The sequence below is a fragment of the Neurospora tetrasperma genome (assembly GCF_000213175.1).
Source record: "Neurospora tetrasperma FGSC 2508 unplaced genomic scaffold NEUTE1scaffold_1, whole genome shotgun sequence".
Lineage (NCBI taxonomy): Eukaryota > Fungi > Ascomycota > Sordariomycetes > Sordariales > Sordariaceae > Neurospora > Neurospora tetrasperma.
In genome coordinates, this window is record NW_009799099.1 from 1,273,219 (window position 1) to 1,290,966 (window position 17,748).

At 53.9% G+C, this 17,748-nt stretch overlaps 7 protein-coding genes across 7 annotated transcripts; 4 read left to right on the forward strand and 3 right to left on the reverse strand.

Moving 5' to 3' along the window:
- Positions 1-1,174: 1,174 nt before the first annotated feature.
- Positions 1,175-3,669, forward strand: NEUTE1DRAFT_75445 (uncharacterized protein; the record flags this gene model as incomplete). Its single annotated transcript, XM_009849398.1, has 2 exons — positions 1,175-2,954; positions 3,009-3,669. The coding sequence occupies 2 exons, from the start codon at positions 1,175-1,177 to the stop codon at positions 3,593-3,595; spliced, it is 2,367 nt and encodes a 788-aa protein (XP_009847700.1).
- A 2,182-nt stretch (positions 3,670-5,851) lies between these two features.
- NEUTE1DRAFT_56764 (uncharacterized protein) lies at positions 5,852-8,661 on the reverse strand (the record flags this gene model as incomplete). Its single annotated transcript, XM_009848944.1, has 3 exons — positions 5,852-7,913; positions 7,979-8,276; positions 8,507-8,661. 2 exons carry the CDS (start codon positions 8,240-8,242, stop codon positions 6,060-6,062), a joined length of 2,118 nt encoding a protein of 705 aa, XP_009847246.1.
- Positions 8,662-9,161: 500 nt separating this feature from the next.
- On the forward strand, positions 9,162-9,539 carry NEUTE1DRAFT_97583 (uncharacterized protein; the record flags this gene model as incomplete). Its single annotated transcript, XM_009849399.1, has 2 exons — positions 9,162-9,329; positions 9,435-9,539. 2 exons carry the CDS (start codon positions 9,162-9,164, stop codon positions 9,537-9,539), a joined length of 273 nt encoding a protein of 90 aa, XP_009847701.1.
- A 1,114-nt stretch (positions 9,540-10,653) lies between these two features.
- Positions 10,654-11,862, forward strand: NEUTE1DRAFT_115715 (uncharacterized protein; the record flags this gene model as incomplete). The annotated part of the gene is made up of 3 exons (XM_009849400.1): positions 10,654-11,148; positions 11,357-11,645; positions 11,707-11,862. The coding sequence occupies 2 exons, from the start codon at positions 10,908-10,910 to the stop codon at positions 11,641-11,643; spliced, it is 528 nt and encodes a 175-aa protein (XP_009847702.1).
- Positions 11,863-11,945: 83 nt separating this feature from the next.
- On the reverse strand, positions 11,946-13,201 carry NEUTE1DRAFT_75453 (uncharacterized protein; the record flags this gene model as incomplete). The annotated part of the gene is made up of 2 exons (XM_009849401.1): positions 11,946-12,856; positions 12,971-13,201. The coding sequence occupies 2 exons, from the start codon at positions 13,131-13,133 to the stop codon at positions 11,946-11,948; spliced, it is 1,074 nt and encodes a 357-aa protein (XP_009847703.1).
- A 411-nt stretch (positions 13,202-13,612) lies between these two features.
- On the forward strand, positions 13,613-14,568 carry NEUTE1DRAFT_127296 (uncharacterized protein; the record flags this gene model as incomplete). The annotated part of the gene is made up of 1 exon (XM_009849402.1): positions 13,613-14,568. One exon carries the CDS (start codon positions 13,905-13,907, stop codon positions 14,556-14,558), a length of 654 nt encoding a protein of 217 aa, XP_009847704.1.
- Positions 14,569-15,106: 538 nt separating this feature from the next.
- On the reverse strand, positions 15,107-17,524 carry NEUTE1DRAFT_56774 (uncharacterized protein; the record flags this gene model as incomplete). The annotated part of the gene is made up of 4 exons (XM_009848945.1): positions 15,107-15,591; positions 15,651-16,253; positions 16,319-16,699; positions 16,777-17,524. The coding sequence occupies 4 exons, from the start codon at positions 17,380-17,382 to the stop codon at positions 15,439-15,441; spliced, it is 1,743 nt and encodes a 580-aa protein (XP_009847247.1).
- Positions 17,525-17,748: the final 224 nt, after the last annotated feature.

Genomic DNA, 17,748 nt, shown 5'->3' on the forward strand with positions numbered 1-17,748 from the left:
CTCAATCCTGGACCGAGTGAACTGAGCGAGTCTAAGCCGTCGTCACATCACATTATCATTACCACCAGCGCACCTAGCCACGCTTCTCTCTTTCACTATCAACCTACGACATCAAGTGACGACGCTATCTACCAACCTATTTGTCTAACGGGACTACTACATACCTGCAAGCGGAACTCAGGACTGGAGCGTGGTATAGCACAGCCTTGCCGGGCTCGTCACTCCGGGCATTCCCGTTCCACTGCGGTTGGGGCTTGTACTCTTTTGGAATCGGCGGATTTTGGTCCAGAGGGCCGAATCGCCGACAATTTGGCCAGTTTGGGGGGAGGAGGAGATAAACCTCAGTCAGACTGACCTGGACAAAGCTGGGCTATCAGCAGGCCGTCAGACAGCAGGGCGCAACCGAAGGGAAGCTCTCATCACCTACCCACCTAGGTACCTACATACCTACAGCGCACTGGCATCATAGCGCGGAGCCCAAACCCGACACCACACTACTGCATATCCATACAAGGCCCGCCTCTGAAGGACCAGGACACACCCGGGCCTGCAATTCGCCAGCTTCTTGCATTTCCCCCCCCAAATCCCTCCAGCTGCATCTCGACCCTCAACAATCTTGCTGTTCTTGTAGGTACCCGGCAACCGAAAGGCACCCTGCTGCGGAGCGAATTGCCATAGGCCAGTCATTCGGTCACTTACACCAACCTAGCTCACCAAGGTACCTCGACATAGACTCATCGAGCCGTTTTAGCCTCGGGGGTTCCACTTACACCCAGATCCTACCTTCACCATCACCGACATCACTGCGACTACTTGGGAAAAGGAGGCCTAACCCCGGAAGACATTTTCATACAAAAGGACGGGAGGCCCGATAACACAGTACCAGCTAGCCGCGGGTACCTGAATTGCCGTGTGGATATCGACCGTGGACGTGGACGTGGCCGTGGGACGTGGCCGTGATCGTGATCGTGGGCATGCAAGTGACAGTCAAGACGTTCCAGGATCCGCAGCGCTGACCCGACGCAACCGCAAGTGCATCACCTGGGCAGAAAAAGATACCAGGACCAGCACCACGACAGAGGATCCCAGAGGACCACCCCGTGGACCAGGCCCGGACGAGACGAGGACCACCACCAACCAACCCGCACTACCAAGCACAGAGTTACCAACGACAATGTCCTCCAGAAACTCCTACTCGCATTTTTGCTCCTCTCCTCCTCCCCTTTCCTCCTCCTCCTCCTCCTCCTTTCGGGAGGCTCCCTATGCACAAGGCGACGGTGATGCGCCGCGGAAAGACGCAGCAGCTGCTGTAGCTGCCGCAGGCTTCCTCAACGAGCACAATGTCCACCAAAACTCGGCCCTCAACCTCGACTCTCCACCGTCGCCCAAGTTGACCTCTGCCGAGACCCCGGCCGGATCTACATCCGTCTCAACACCGAAGCGGGAACGCGCCGGCACCCTTTGCAGCAACCTTGATCAAATCCAGTTTCGGTCTCATACCATTGCTCCTTCACCCACCCTGCCGCGCTTTACATCTGCTTCCACCCCTCCGAGACCTGCTGCGTCTGCGTCTGCGGACAGCAACCTGCACTCGTCCCCGCGGGGTCGCCAGAACCTTCACTCGCCGAGTGGTCACGGATTACGACTGCAGACCGAGATAAATCCTATAGTAAACCCATTCGCCACGGCAACCGGCGACAGCTCAACCTTTGGAACCTTGACCTCTTCGCCCACACTTATAAGGTCGTCGCGTCCTTCCTTGACCCTGCACCACAAATCTTCCGCCTCTTCCCTCAGACCGATTTCTCGAACACCAAGTCTGAGAGCCGGCAGTCTTCCAAATCCCTTCAGCCCTATCTCGGCAACGAGCTCCTGTTATCCCAGTCCCGTCATAGCGGCTATGGGCGATGTCACACCCCTGCCATCACCTTTACTGCCCAGTGATTCACCAGGTCCGTGGAAGAAGCTAGGATATCAAAAAGCTCGCGACACAATACCAGAATCCCATCCCGTCGAAAACGCACCTTTGGCCAACACCGAGAGCTCGAAGGCTACCGCGGCCATGGTCCTCCCCAAGAAGAAGTCATACGCCGGGCTCGGGTCCGGTCGCAGCGGAGCCGCGAACGATAGCGAGCATCTGCACACCCCGTCAACGTCGGCCTCGCATACACGAAACCGGAGTATTAGTGAGTACATTCCGGATCCGATGCATATTCCAAAGCGGATGTCGACCATCTCGGGAACCCGTGTCCGGCCCGAGCTGAAAAACGTGGAACCGGGATATGACGGCCACATGCGCCGGGAGCCCCACTTGTCCGAAGCGCGGGGTCTTGCGCCCCCCATTGAGAAGCCGCCGACACCCCCACCTAGCGAGGCTTCCATGAGTGCCAACGACGTCTCATCACTTGCCGCTTTCGGACTTCCCAACAAAGAATCCTATCACGAATATTTCGAGGCCTATGGAAAGCACGACCGGAAGCTGCGCCGCTGGCGCGCTATCAAGATGTTGGGTCAGGGCACCTTTAGCAGAGTTATGCTCGCCACAAGTCAAATTTCCCCGTCGGACGACGAGGACTGCTCATCCGGCACCGGCATGCATACTCCCGAGCCGACATATTACGACCGCCGCAGTCTTGTTGCCGTCAAAGTCTGTGAGCATGGACCCCGTGGAGGGGCATCGGAGGACAGGATCGAGATGAGCTTGAAACGAGAATTGGAACTCATGAGGGTTCTGCAACATCCTTCGTTGGTTCAGCTCAAGGCTTGGAACATTGAGATGACGCGGGCCATTCTGGTGTTGAGTTACTGCCCCGGTGGCGACCTTTTCGACATTGCCAGTCGTCATCGCGACATTTTAAGCCCGACACTTTTACGCCGCATCTTTTCTGAGGTGGTCGGTGCAGTCAGCTATCTTCATTCGGAGAAGATTGTGCACAGGGACATTAAATTGGAGAGTGAGTCGCATTATCCGTGAGTCCGTGTTGTCAAGGTCTAATCACATGTTACAGATGTCCTTGTCAATCTTACACCTGAGGAGCTCAGCATACCCACCGATTGGGCAACCTACCCTTACTCAGTCATCACCCTCACCGATCTCGGTCTCTCCCGCCGTGTCGCCGATGACGAAAAGCTCGAAACAAGATGCGGCTCGGACGACTATGCCGCCCCCGAAGTCATCATGGGCCAACCCTACGACGGCCGCGCTACTGACGCCTGGTCACTGGGTGTCCTTCTTTACGCGCTTCTCGAGGGCAGGCTCCCTTTCGACCCGCCCCCCGGAGCCGGTGATTATGCCATGCAGATGCGCATGCGGAGTCGGACTAGTCATCGGATCGCCCGTGTCGAGTGGCGGTGGATCGAATATGGCGTCCCCAACGGCGAGGACGGTGAGGGCAAGCACGAGGCGGATCCCGCCAAGTTCAGCGCTAAGGGCCTGCAGGGTGCCAGGGAAGTGGTCGAGGGCCTGCTGAGACGGGCGAGAACCAGATGGCCGCTTACCCAGGCTGCCGCGACCGAGTGGGTCAGCGGTGGCATCCAGGTCGAGGGAGGAATCCGGTTTAGGGAAGAGGACGATGGAGAGGAGGTCACCCGTTGATTTCATCGCTAAGTCTAAGGTGCTTCACATATTTGGGGAGGTTTTTCTTTTTGTTCCAACAAACTCTCGAGGGCTGAGTTAGTAGCCTCTCTCTTCATTTGCTCGTCTTTTTATTTAGCCTTGGGGGTTCTTGATTCTGCACTTTTACTTCATACTTCAACCACCACAACAACCCATTTTGCTTGTTCTTTATTGATGATGAGATAACGAAAAGGGGTTTGGTGGAATTTCTTCGGTTTTGCGTGCCGGACAGGCGGGTTGGTTGGTGGGTCTACACTGGGACGGACACAAGGTTGGCATTTGCTTTTTTTCCACAACGGCCACGATGGGTAGCGGTTTATACAGGGAGGTCGACGGACAATATGGATGGAGGCGAGTGAGGAGCGGTGTTTAATGGTCAGGCTTTGCATCAAGTCACACAAAAGAAAAATCAACCGCGCAGTTCGTTCTATCGGATATAGACAGGGGTTCTGAAGTAGATTCTCATATCGTTTTTACACCTTTCAGCCTACTATATGGAGAAGACTTCCACGGATGATATAGGAATTGCATAAGCGGAAAATGAGAAAAGTTTACTTTGTGTACTTGTGTCTCTTCTGATCCGAGCTATGATTAACACGATGCAATGACAAGGAAAAGGGAAGATAGAGTCGCGTAGAGAGGGAGCTGAAATCTTTGCATTTCCATCCAAAATAGATGCTCGACACGAACAAATTTATCAAAATGAGGAAATGGGGATTCAACATGTGAAGCCCGGTTAACATCCATTCCGCAAATGGAATATGAATGATATATCTATCACGGCTAGACCATCCACGATGAGCTGAGCTACACGTTTTCCGAGTAAGCCACCCAACGGCGTCCCAACCCACACCAGGGGAATAAATACACATAACCCATTCCGAACTGATGAATGTCACCCTTAAAGCCACACACAATCCCATTCGACGTGAACCGGATATACTAATCCACCTCGGCTTCAAAATTGGTACGACCAACCATCACAAGAAAACATCTGCTGGAATAAAAAAAAGAAAGGAAGAAAAAAAAAGGAAAACCAACCAAAAAAAGAAAGCGAAATTACATGTAAAACAAAACTTATAGAAGAGGAGATTATGTCAAAAATCAGAAAGACCCAAAAAATCAAAGTCGACCATCCTGGGACTCGAACCCAGAGCCTTTACCACCGGAAAGTAACGCGCTACCGTTGCGCCAAACGGCCATTGTTGTATAATTAACTTGAAGCTATAGCCTACATAGGGCGTTTACCAAAATGTGGGGTACAAGTCTAACTAACCATCGATTCCTAAACAACAATCACTACGTATGTATCACCAGGAGCAACACCAGCACCAACACCAATCGATCAGCCACAGCCACTCTGTTCGTATGCACAAGTTCTACCCTGGCCTATTACATTAACAACTTAAACAAACTGGAATAACCCAAGAAAGCCTACGATAGTTTTGCTGCACAGCTATATATAAGTGGAGATGAACAACCAGATGCGTATTGGATGTACCTATCTACCTAGTATACATAGATCGAAATGGATGGCAATTCCTACCTCTACCTGAGCTGGTGATGCTTCGTCGACTGCACTCATCGCACAGTAACACGCAAAGAATATCGAGATATACCTACATACGTGATACACTGAAAAAGCCTCAAGTAAGCTCTTCTTAATCTTATAGTCGCAGCCATTCGCATCGAGTTTCATGTGGTCAGTGTCGGGTTCACATCCCCATCGTCAACTTTCTACATTGAAGTGAAGTCTCGTTTACCCCCCTTCGTGCGCTGAGAATGCGAGCGTAGTTGTCAATAACCTCACCGACCTTGACTTTCTTAAAAGCCCTTAATTCGGCGTCCTCTCTGTTCTTTGCGAGGCATAACCCACCCCGTGACCATCACATCGCTTTAGTACACCCGTCGGACGACATAACATCTTTTGTCCGTTGCGCCCCTTCCTTCTTCATCAGTCAACGCATCCCACTCACTGGAGATGCTTCGTTGGAACAGGCACGAATCCAGTGTTTAAATGAAAGAGATGCTGAAGAAATGTAATTTCCTTGCTAAAGTGTCGTTCTGTGTCAACCGCAGCGTCAGGTAGATCGGTCAGTATAGGGCTGTACCGTACGCTCAATACCACTTCGTAAGTAGCTTCAAGATATCATAGAGACTTCCACACCTTTACACCAGAAGTCGCAAGCAATGTTCACTGCATACACACCATGTCATATTTCACCACTTTAAGTTGCTTGTTTTTCATCCATTGCATTCATGCTCTACCTCAAGACCAGACCAAACCATATGTTGTCATAGACTAAAGTACAGAGCCGGGGAATCTGAAAATTATGGAAAAGGCAAAAGATGCAGAAGGGTAACAAAATGCCCGTCAGTAAAACGAAAACCCAAACTCCGTCCCAAAACCTTTTTCATTAAACTTTTGTAGTCATGAAATCGTTTAGTCAACCTCCTCCATGGCGGAGTCGCCAGTCTCGGCGGCGGGAGTACCCTCAGCGGCAGCGGGGGCATCGGCAGCAGCCTCAGGCTCCTCATCGAGGTTGAGGCCGAGGGAGACGAGCTTGTGGATGCGCTCGGCGAAGCTGGCGGGCTCCTCAATGGTGAAGCCGGAGACGAGGAGAGAGGTCTCGTAGAGAAGCTGGACGATGGACTTGACAGTCTTGTCGTTCTCACCATCAGTCTCAACCTTCTTCTTGAGCTCCTTGATGATGGGGCTCTTGGGCGAGATCTCGAAGGTCTTCTTGGAAGACATGTAGCTGGACATGGAGGTGTCACGGAGAGCCTGGGCCTTCATGATACGCTCCATGTTGGCGGACCAGCCGAACTGGCCAGTACGGATGGCGCAAGGAGAGCCGACGAGCTTGTGAGAGACGACGACCTTCTCGACCTTGTCACCGAGAATGTTCTTGAGGGCCTTGCAGAGATCCTCGTACTCCTTCTCCTCCTGCTCACGCTGCTTCTTCTCCTCCTCGGTCTCCTCGAGCTCGAAGTCCTTGGTGATGTCGACAAGCTTCTTGCCCTCGAACTCCTTGAGCTGAGTCATGGCGTACTCATCAATGGGGTCGACAAGGAAGAGAACCTCGAAGCCCTTCTCCTTGAGGGCGTCAAGGAAGGGAGACTTGGAGACAGCCTTGATGGACTCGCCAGTGATGTAGTAGATGTTCTTCTGGTGCTCGGGCATGCGAGCAACGTAGTCGGAGAGAGAGGTCATCTCGTCACCAGACTTGGTGGAGTGGTAGCGGAGGAGCTTGGCAAGGGCGCTGCGGTTCTGGGCATCCTCGTGGATACCAAGCTTGATGTTCTTGGAGAAGGCAGAGTAGAACTTGTCGAACTGCTCCTTGTCCTCAGCAATCTCGTTGAAGAGCTCGATAGACTTCTTGACGATGTTCTTCTTGATGACCTTCATGATCTTGTTCTGCTGGAGAGTCTCACGAGACAGGTTGAGGGGGAGATCCTCAGAGTCGACAACACCCTTGATGAAGCTGAGCCACTCGGGGACGAGGTCGGTAGCATCGTCGGTGATGAAGACGCGGCGGACGTAGAGCTTGATGTTGCTCTTGGTCTTCTTCGTCTCGAAGAGGTCGAAGGGAGCGCGCTTGGGAACGAAGAGGATGGCGCGGAACTCGAGCTGACCCTCAACGGAGAAGTGCTTGACAGCGAGGTGGTCCTCCCAGTCGTTGGAGAGGGACTTGTAGAAGGCAGCGTACTCCTCCTGGGTGATGTCCTGGGGGTTGCGAGTCCAGATGGGCTTCTGCTTGTTGAGCTCCTCCTCCTCGATCTTGGTCTCCTTGATCTTCTTGACCTTCTTCTCCTTCTTCTTTTCCTCCTCCTCTTCATCAACCTCCTCGATCTTGGGCTTCTTGTCGTCGCCCTCCTCGGTTACCTCCTCGGCCTCCTCGTCAGGAATCTCCTTCTCGATCTCCTTCTGGACGTGGAGGTAGATGGGGTAGGAGATGAACTCGGAGTGCTTCTTGACGACCTCCTTGATCCTGCTCTCGTTGAGGTAGTCAAGCTGCTCCTCCTTGAGGTGGAGGATGATCTTGGTACCGCGGCCAAGGGGCTCGCCCTCGGTGTCAGGTCTGATGGTGAAGGTACCACCAGCCGAAGACTCCCAGATGTACTGCTCGTCATCGTTGTGCTTGGAGACGACGGTAACTCTGTCGGCAACAAGGTAGGCAGAGTAGAAACCAACACCGAACTGACCGATCATGGAGATATCGGCACCAGCGGTGAGGGCCTCCATGAACTGCTTAGTACCGGAGCGGGCAATGGTACCAAGGTTGTTGACGAGGTCCTGAGCGTATTCAGTCAGCGCATCGTCACTTTCACAAGGCCTAGATTGATTCGAGGCAAACTTACAGCCTTGGTCATACCGATACCGGTATCGCGGATGGTGAGGGTCTTGTTCGCCTTGTCGGGGATGATGTCGATGCGGAGATCCTTGCAGGAGTCCAGCTTGCTGGGGTCCGACAGGGACTCATAGCGGATCTTGTCGAGAGCATCGGAGGCGTTGGAGATAAGCTCACGAAGGAAGATCTCCTTGTTGGAGTAAACAGTGTTGATGATGAGGGAGAGAAGCTGAGAGATCTCAGCCTGGAACTCGAAAGTCTCGGCGGCCGCCATGTTGGGCAGATTTGTGGGTGAAATGTGTGGGTATCTAGAGCAGGGTCTGTTAGCGCACACGTCCTGTAAAGGTGCTGCGACTTTATATGTACACGATGGTTTATCTGCAACGAAAGCGAGCAGGTGAAGGTTGTTGTCCTTAATAATTGGTGACGGAGGGGAGTGAGGGAGCGAGCATAAGACGAGGCTGAAGCGGGGGAGGGGGAGAAGGAGGGGCAGTCACCAGAAACCAAAAGAGAGGCACTGGGCAGCGGGTGAACCTACCAAAAAGAGATGCAAAGAAAAAGCGCTAGTAGTGTTCTGCTCCTCCAGAAAAAGAGAGGATACTGCTGCAGGCACGAGTCGAGAGAGGAAAGAGGAAAGTTGAGATTGGATTGGGAAGACTGAGGAACGAAGGGAAGAGCGAGAGAGGAAGAGGGCAGCAGTGGCATCTAAAATGTTCTTGCGGCGGCCCCTGGGTCCTGGCTGTTGCCAGCAACAGAATTCGATGAGATTCTATCGTCCAGAATTCCATGGCCTTCCTCTGATTCGTTTGCGGCCGTTGCTTGCTATCCCCACATAGCCAAATCATGCCATTTGATTGGCTGGAGGTCCGCAAGCAGAGCGCGTCTTGGCTTCCTTGCGCTTCTCTCAAGAGGCTGCAGGAGCTACCCCAGCTCGAACCCCGTCCAAATCGCTCCGCTGAGGGGCAGGACCCTCTTCCATCCGCATTCCTCAGCTGTTGCTCCCCTATCGTTGCCATTGCCCCCCCCTATCAGCATTGGGAACTAAAATGACTCCAGAAATTGCACCATGATTCTGGATCTCCAAAGAAAGCTGGAGGCGAGTCGAGATGGCAGGTGTAAAACATCCAATCAACTCCAATCACCGGGTTCAGGAGGGGCACCTTCACATCTGGAGCCTTCTCCATTCCATCAACATGATCTACGGATGCCTCCTGCATCCCGCGATTGGGCAGCCAATGGGCAGAACGATCCAGAATCATCGAGGCACCTGTTTGTCGTGTAGTCATGGCAAGGCTGAACGATGGGAGCCCAGGCACCCCACGATCCGTCGACAACGTGCCCTCGGTGCTGCGCGTGCTAACGTCCCGACCCGTCGTCCACGATTGACCAGCCACCTAGATTTGGAGATCGAGTTTGAGATTCTGCCTGTTTCAAGAAGCCTCTGTGATTGTGGTTCTCTGCACTAGTGTATGCGCATGGGGAGGTTCATCGGATTCGGCGAGGTCTCGACCGCTGCCATTGCGGCCAGGTATGATGGACTCGGCGTTCGTCTCTTTGTCGACCTCGCATGATCGTATCACGTCGTCTCAATCCACACATGTTTTTCGCCAACTTCCATAGCACTTGGCAGTGTGGCCTTGTTGAGCCTGGCCATTTATAGGTTGCTGGTGTCCTCTTTTTGCTCGGTTGTCTCTTCATTCCTATTTCATACAACCATGATACTTCAGTCCTCTGACCCTTTTGCAAAGTTCTAATCAGCAATGCTCGAGTCCCCATGCCCATCTGTGGCATGCTCAACGTCGATGTCTCTTTGTCCAGGCTTGCTGTTTTGTTCTCGTTTTGGATCGCCACATCTCGGCAAGGGAATGACCCCTAGGTCCCGAGACTGAGGTGGCTGCTATACTCGGTCTTCAACATGGACCTCACTCAACCAAGGATTATTTATTGACTTACCTTTAGCAAGATGCTGAATGGGATGCTGATTTGAAGACCCAAAGATCAACTAATGCGAATCCAGAAAACATCATCACGTACCTCGCCATTTGACCTGTATCATATTCGACGGCACAAAGCTCCAGAGTGCAGCACGGCTTGTCACAACCACCACAACCACCACCACCACCACAACTTAGATCCATCGGTCGAATATTTAACCGAGAAAGTGTTATCCGAGCCCTTCTCTACCTGAGACTCCCCTCATGTAATTAACATGCTCTGACCCGATCAACATGCGTGGTCGGAGGCGCAATACAACGTGCAAGCTCCATGCAGGTTGAATGGATGAAGGGAGGAGATATGACGGGAGCCCTGCACAGCGCCCCATAATGTTATGCCAAGAAGAACCCTTGCTCCTCAATGCCCCTCCATGGTTCGTGACGAGCTCTCTCGGGCTGGCAGGTACGCAGGGCAAGCTCACATTGCATTACTTGCACAGCAGCTGCAGCACTGCAGCCCTGACCCCACGGCAACAGGCGCTGGCAAGAAGAGTTGTGAGATCATTCTGAGCCGTTGATGATGGGATTTTCCCGTCTGATCGGTGTTGAGTCCGGCGAGTAAAAGCTTAATAATGTGTGAACCAGGACGGTCCGGTTGGGAGCTCCGTGCGTGGGGCTTCAACCCACACAAGTAAGCTCTTTGAGAGGTTTATTACCTCTAGATACCTCTACCTAGGTTTCAAGAGGTCGAGGTCAAGCAACCTCGAGGTCGGAAAAGAACGCTGTTGGTTCCGTTTTCCAGCAGTTAGTTTGCTTATACACAAACGTGCCGACCCGCGCTGTGCTGATTCTGGCATTCAGTGATCTCCCTGTACATATTCCCTGATTCCCGTTCCCAGCTTGGAAGGCTCACTGCAGGATCGCTTTGCCTCCTGCCCTCCTTGCTCGTTCTGCCCCTCTCTTTCGTCCCCTTCCACTCAACAGGTTCACCAATCTAATTACGCCATGAACGGGATAAAGCTTGCGCCCCACCGCCTCAGGGTCGTCGCTCCTCGTCTTTCCCTCCTCCGCCCCTCGTTCCTCTTTTCTGTGCCCAAGACTCTGAACTCTTTCCCGTACACCACTCCCCAAACAAACTCAAAACACAACTTCACCACCACATCCAGCAAGATGACTATTCCCCAGCTTGACGGTCTTCAGATCGAGGTCCAGCAGGAGGGCCAGGGCACCCGTGAGACCCGTCGCGGTAAGTGTAACCACCTCAGTTGTACCTGGAGCTAGGTCTAGCTCTGGTGTGCAATTTTCCGCTTCTGCCTTGACGCCCCGTCTGAATCTGGCCCTCATTGCACATATCTGAATTTGAGCGCCATACATTGAGCCCTTTGCACTACGCAAACCAGCAAGCGAGCGCCTCAAGTGTGAAGTAAACGTGCTGACTTAATCTCTCCCATCAGGCGACAACGTTGACGTCCACTACAAGGGTGTCCTCACCAGCGGCAAGAAGTTCGACGCTAGCTACGACCGTGGCGAGCCTCTCAACTTCACCGTTGGCCAGGGCCAGGTCATCAAGGGCTGGGATGAGGGTCTCCTCGGCATGAAGATTGGCGAGAAGCGCAAGCTCACTATCGCCCCTCACCTCGCCTACGGCAACCGCGCTGTCGGTGGCATCATCCCCGCCAACTCCACCCTCATCTTCGAGACCGAGCTCGTCGGTATCAAGGGTGTCCAGAAGGGCGAGTAAATGTATCACTCAAACATGCATCTATAGCTCTGGGATACAGGCGGATTAACGGTTCAATGGAAGATCATTTTCGGCGTTATGTCTCTTACCGGTGCTGACTCGCCCTGAGCGCTTCTCGAGTCGCGATTGGGGCTGGAAAGACACTATTTGAGGGTCATATTTAGGGAGGAAACGTTCGCATAAAACAGACCGCGTTGGCTGCCTACCTACTTGCTTTGCAATCCTCCGAGTGCCCCTAGTGATGAGTACAGGCCGCCCATGCCGTATTGGTTCACACATTGACTTGCGTTTCGGTTGTTTGGTTAAGAGTTTGTTGTTTCGGGAAGTGTACTAATCCTACTACTGGCGTTCTTCACAGGCTCGTCCTCGTGAGTACTCCTAACTGGACCATGCAGCGGGACTATACAGTTCCCTAACTGTCTATACCTTCTGTCGGCATACACTAGTCCGAACTGGTATCCGTCTATACCCTTCCCCTCGGACTTCTCCAGTTCAGCAGGATCCAACGAGCTCACCTCTTTCCCTTCTTCTGCTCCGCGCCTAACACCAAGCCCCTCGACAATCTCCTCGACCTCTCCCAGCACAATAACGTGATCCCGGACGGGGACGAAGCCCGCCATAGGCTCCTCCAATACCCTGCACTTCATTATATAGAGTACTCCATCCCCATCCAGTAGGGGTGCCTCTCCATCATCCCTACGCATATCCATCGCCTCATGGTTGGCAACCACACACCCGCATTCACTCTCCAGCCCTCTGAACACCTTTTCTGGCCCTTCGCTGTTTCCCCTGGTCATCCAGTCCGCAATCGCCGCGCCCGCGATGTCATCCGTGAGGATGTGGATATTGAACCGCCTGCTGGCGCGCAATGCGTCCAGTGTCCGGGACGGGTGGGTGATGTTGAAGCTGACAATGGGCGAGGGGGAAAGGCCGAGGCAGGTGAGAGAGGACATGGTCATGCCGCGCATGGTCGGCTTATGAGGCTTGTGCGGCTGCAAGGAATGGTTATGCGTATGCGTATCAGTAGAGGTGCATACTACAACGGAATGTGGGAAGAGGCGCATAAGGGAACGGGTTCGTTCGGCGATCGGGGAGAGCTTCTTATGGGCGGGGCCGGGTGGATGATGTGGTCGATTTGGGGGAGATGGTGGTTTGGGGTCGGTTATTGTCCATTCTCGGGCATTTATGTGACTAGTGTGGATGGCTCGACAAACTGTTGGGTAGATTCATGAGTTAGTTTAAGTTAAGCTTTGTTTGTTTTCCAAAGTACGGATGGCATGGGTAGTATCAAATCAATTTCGGATTCGTATATGTCATGCGCACTTACAGAGTTGAGATGTTCTGGCGTGCTGTCCAGCAGCAACTCGCCATTGTGCTGCTGCCGTCATGATCCTGATAGACGGTTTCTGTGACTGCACCGGGTAGATGCCATTGCGATTGCAGATATGCGCTTGCTCGGCAGTGAAGCCCAGGACCCGGCGACTGCTCATCTCAGGCCCATTGAGCGGCTTCGCAGAAAGCCAATTGAAGAAGATTGACAGTCTCTGGAAGGCTGGCGATGATGTTGTTGACAAGAGATGAATCGCGCAAAAGTTCCTTCCATGTGCCAACCGTTCGGTGCTATCTCAAGCTATCCCCCGACACTACCCAAAATTCAGCCCTGGAACTGACGCACTTCAGCGGGCATGGGCCCCTGGACACCGCGCCTGACGCCCCTGACAGGTTGGCTTCAGGGCAAATGCGCTTAACAAGATCTCATCTTATCTGGGATCGGCCCCGCCGGGCAGCCGCGGTCGGGTGTTTTCCAAGAAGCGGGACCAAAGAGCTCGCTTCGTTCCTTCCCCGGACTTCAAGGTACGCAGTACACCATAAAGATCGATGTGCCTGCCGGCCGATAACGATAGCGCTTGATGGCCAAATAGCCCGCCGTAACAATTTTTGTCTCTGCTGATCCACCCACCCGTCCCGGTCCCGCGACTAGCAGCGCCTTGAGCCAGACCACCACCACCCGAGTCCGAGTCCGCGCGGCGCGAATCTCGATATCCCGTTTCCACGCCTCCGGCCGCCGTCCACCCTACGACCCGACCCCCGATACGAACCGTTTTCTCTCCCGTCCTCCGACGTCCCCGCGGTTCGCCTATTACCACGACGCCTGATTAACTTCACTGGCGACGACGACGGTCCATACCTCAACAACCCATATACCAAAAAAAAGCGAAGATACCTATCCCATAATACAACAAAACAACAACCGCCAAAAAATGTCATCAAAACTCCCCACCACCCTCCTCCGCCGCCCTTCGGCCCTCCCCTCCACCACCACATACACCGCCTACTCGGCCTCTCGTCCAACGCCGCCATCATGCACCGCCCACGCCCAAGGCCAACAAATCCGTAACGCAACCTTTGTCCCCCGCCACCGTCGCCCCTACCAATTCACCCAGCTGGTCCAGCTCTCCGACGGCAGCACCTTCACGGTGCGCACCACCATGCCCACGGCCCTGTACAAGAGCGCCAAGGACAGCCGCAACCACCTGCTGTGGCAACCCTCCGACAAGTCGCTCAAGAACGTCGAGCTGGACGAGGCCGGTAAGCTGGCCGCCTTCCGCGAGAGATATGGTCGCGGGTGGGATCTGGATGCGAAGATGACGCCGGAGGAGGAGGCTGCTGCCGCTCTTGCGGCTGCTGGTGGTGCTGGTGTTCCTGGTGGCAAGGCTGCTAAGAAGGCGGCTGAGGAGGCGTTGTTGGCTAAGAAGAAGAAGGAGGAGGAGGAAGAGGCTGCTAAGAAGGCCGCTGAGGCTGAGGAGGCTGATCCTTTCGATTCTTTGACGGATTTGATCAGTGGGTATGCTACGGAGAACATGAACCCTGGGTTGAATTTCAAGGAAACTCGTCATCATGGCAAGAAGAAGTAAATGGAGGAGCGCGTCTTGCTGGGAGATGGGTGATGGAATGTTTGTGGGGGCGGCGTTGAGGTTATCTTAGACGCAAGACACTCGAAGAAACCCCGAAAGATGCCCAAAGCATCCTTGCCGTCTGAGTGGGAAGTGGTTCACTTTCCATTCCTTCTTGCCCCTGGGACCCCTTCACCTTGTATCTTTATATCGACCGTTCCGCCGCGAGGGACGAGGATGTTTGCCCGGTCATTGCTGTTGCTTGATCACTTCGGAGGGTAGTGTATCATCAGGTGCCGCGCCAAGGCCATCGAGGACGTGGGAAGGCAGATCTGTACAAATAGACATGGAATGGGAGGAGGAATGGAAGATACGTTTGTGGGGGCCGAGAATAGAAAGTGTATGGATAAGAGATTTCAAAAATTTGAATATTCAGTACGCCCATCCCGTTTTGATATCATATGCTCGCACCTAGCAAATAATTGTTATGTACGATACAGTCGGCATCCCTATCATGGACAGTACAAGCTTCTTCAAGAACTCCAATGCAGAACTTGTTGCAATCGCTCTCTAAACCATCATCATTATATTTGTATTCATGTGCTAAGGTGGATACGGGGGCTGCTAACTCCTATGCTTCCTGTCTTTCTGTTAGCCCCGACAACAGGCTGGTTCTCCTGCAATGTCACTATCCTCCCAAGCGCGGCGCCCGGACCAGGAGTTATTTATGTCTCTGTGGCCGTCTGTGGGACTGTTCTAGCTTCGCCCTCTCCTAAAACCACGACCATGCACTATCCGCTTTCTTATAGTCTGGAATCCTTTTTGCTTGGTTCGTGCGGTCGGTTAGGTTCGATGGCGAAGTGGTCCTCGCCGACTGGTCATTTCCCACAAGACCACGATCCTAATCGGAGTCATCGTCGATCCTCGCCCGAGCTCGATCCACCGCCGTGTCACCGGCAGGCTTGTTCGCTTGGACGACCGGAGGACGGTAGAACACGGTCTCGTCGTCTTCGGTGTCGAGCTGCATGAGGAAGGTCTCCCACTTCTCGATCAACTGAGTAAGAAAGTTAGTAAACAGTTGCGTTTCATGTTGGTGTCAAGGGGGAAACATACCTCCTTCTGAGCCTCAACGGCACTTTCCAAGAAGGTCTCAACACCCGACTTGAAGTCCTCAACCTTCTCCCTCTCGAACCTGTCCAGCTCAGCGCGCATCAGACGGCCCATGTCCTCAAACAACAAGCGCGCCTGATGCACCTTGCGTTCAGCATCCGCCACCTCGGCATTAACTTGGTTCAAGCGGTCCTGCTGACTCTTGCCTTGCCTCAAGAGCTTGTCCTGGCTAGCCTTCCGCTTCTGCAATTCCGACTCGGCGCTGTGCCAGCTATAAAATGCCTTCTGGCGCTGCGAGAAGGCCTGCTTGACACTGCCAATGAGACGGATGTACTCTTCGATGATGATACCGAAGGTGAGCACATCCTGTTGGGCTTGGCGGTCATACACGTCTCTAATGGTAAGCTGCAACTCCGAGAGCGCGTCGAGAGGGCCGGAGAGAGTAGGCGACAGCTCCACGGTCGAGAGAGCATGGAGAGAGGCCGAGAACTCGCCAGCGGCCTCCGCCATCGCTTTGCGCTGCGCGACCATGCTGTCCATGGCCTTCAGAAGGCCCTTGAGTTGGTTCTCAAGAGCATCAAGGTAGACTCTGCGATCATGGAACCACTACAACCATCCATCGTTAGCACTGTCTTTAGCACGCAACCCCCAGGGAGGAAGTCACAACTCACATCATCCTGCTCCACGAACTTGTTCCCGCTTCCGACACTAATACCAAACGTGCTCAGCACGCCCTTGCTCTCGCCCAAGTGTGGCTCCTTGCGCTCCTTGTGCTTGACATCGATGTTGAACGCCTCGCTCTCCAAGAACAGCTTGAGGTCGGCATCGTGCTGTAACGTCGGATGGGCGGCTGTCTTGTTAAGCATCTTTTCCAGAGCGGCGCGTCGCGCCTCGACAAAGTTGCTTTCGAACCGGCCCACCGCCTGCTTCTCGGGCGGAGGAGGCACCACCACGCCCGGGTTGTTGGCGTGTAGCGTGTTGTAGAGCCATAAGAAATCGCGGTACCGCCGCTTGACTTCAAACTCGGGCTGCTTGTAGGCTTTTGATGTCGTCTGAGTTGTTCGGTTGTGGTTAGCGCATTTGCATGTCCAAAGATAGGGGAATACGAGTGTATCTAGACGTTCCGTACCTTTGTCCTCACAGAGTAAACTATATGACTACTAGTCAAATCGCCAACCTTGTGGGGATCGCCGACAGAGATATGGAACGTTGGGTTCGCCGCCTGCTCTATACTGACGCTCGGCTGCATCGACGTGCGCACCGGGCTTGGCAGGGCAGGCGGTACCGGCGGCGGCTGCCTTGGCCCGCTCGAACTATCATTGTATAGCTCCTCCTCCTCGATGCGGTGCGGGTCGGAGGGTCCACCGCCGGGCCTCCTGGCGCCGCTGCCGATCTGGTTCGGGCCTCCGGACAAGGTCGTCCTTAAGGGTAGCTGCTCCTTGAGAGGCGGCTGAGGGGGGGCAAGCGGGGTGTCAGTGGCCGTAGGGGTGCTGGCACCTAGAGGACCAAGCGGATCGTCCTCGACGGCCTCGAGACGGGTTGGTTGGGCGACCAGGCGACGGGGTGTCAGGCGCGAGGGTCGGCTGCTGCTCGTGTGGGTTGACGGCGTCAGGGTTGACGATGTGGACGGGGCGGCGGTGCTGTCGGCGGGCGCCGTGTCATCGGACTGGGGAACTGTAGAGGAGCTGTTGTTGCTCTCGCCGCCGATGGCGCTGTCGGCCCAGGGATCCTCCATTGCGCAGCTCCTGCTTGTAGGATTCTCAACCAAAAGATGGATTCAAGGAATAGACACGATGATAAAACGCACAAATCACCAGCAGTATATGAAGGCCGGTAGTATGGAAGCTCCAAGGAACGTATACCATAGAGACGGGTATTGGTACGGATGGTGAGTGGACTGTTGAATGGGAACTTGGAGTGCGCTAACCTGGTCGCCTAGGCAGGTGCATCGTCAGCGGCCAAGCTCCCCGTCGCCCAAAGCAGCTGCGGGACGCTCGGGCCAATTGACGTCGTTTCACCACCTCTTACTACATAGTAACAGCGGGTGAAGCTATTCAAACAACATACTGGAACTGCTAAAGTTTGTTATTGACTTCTAGTT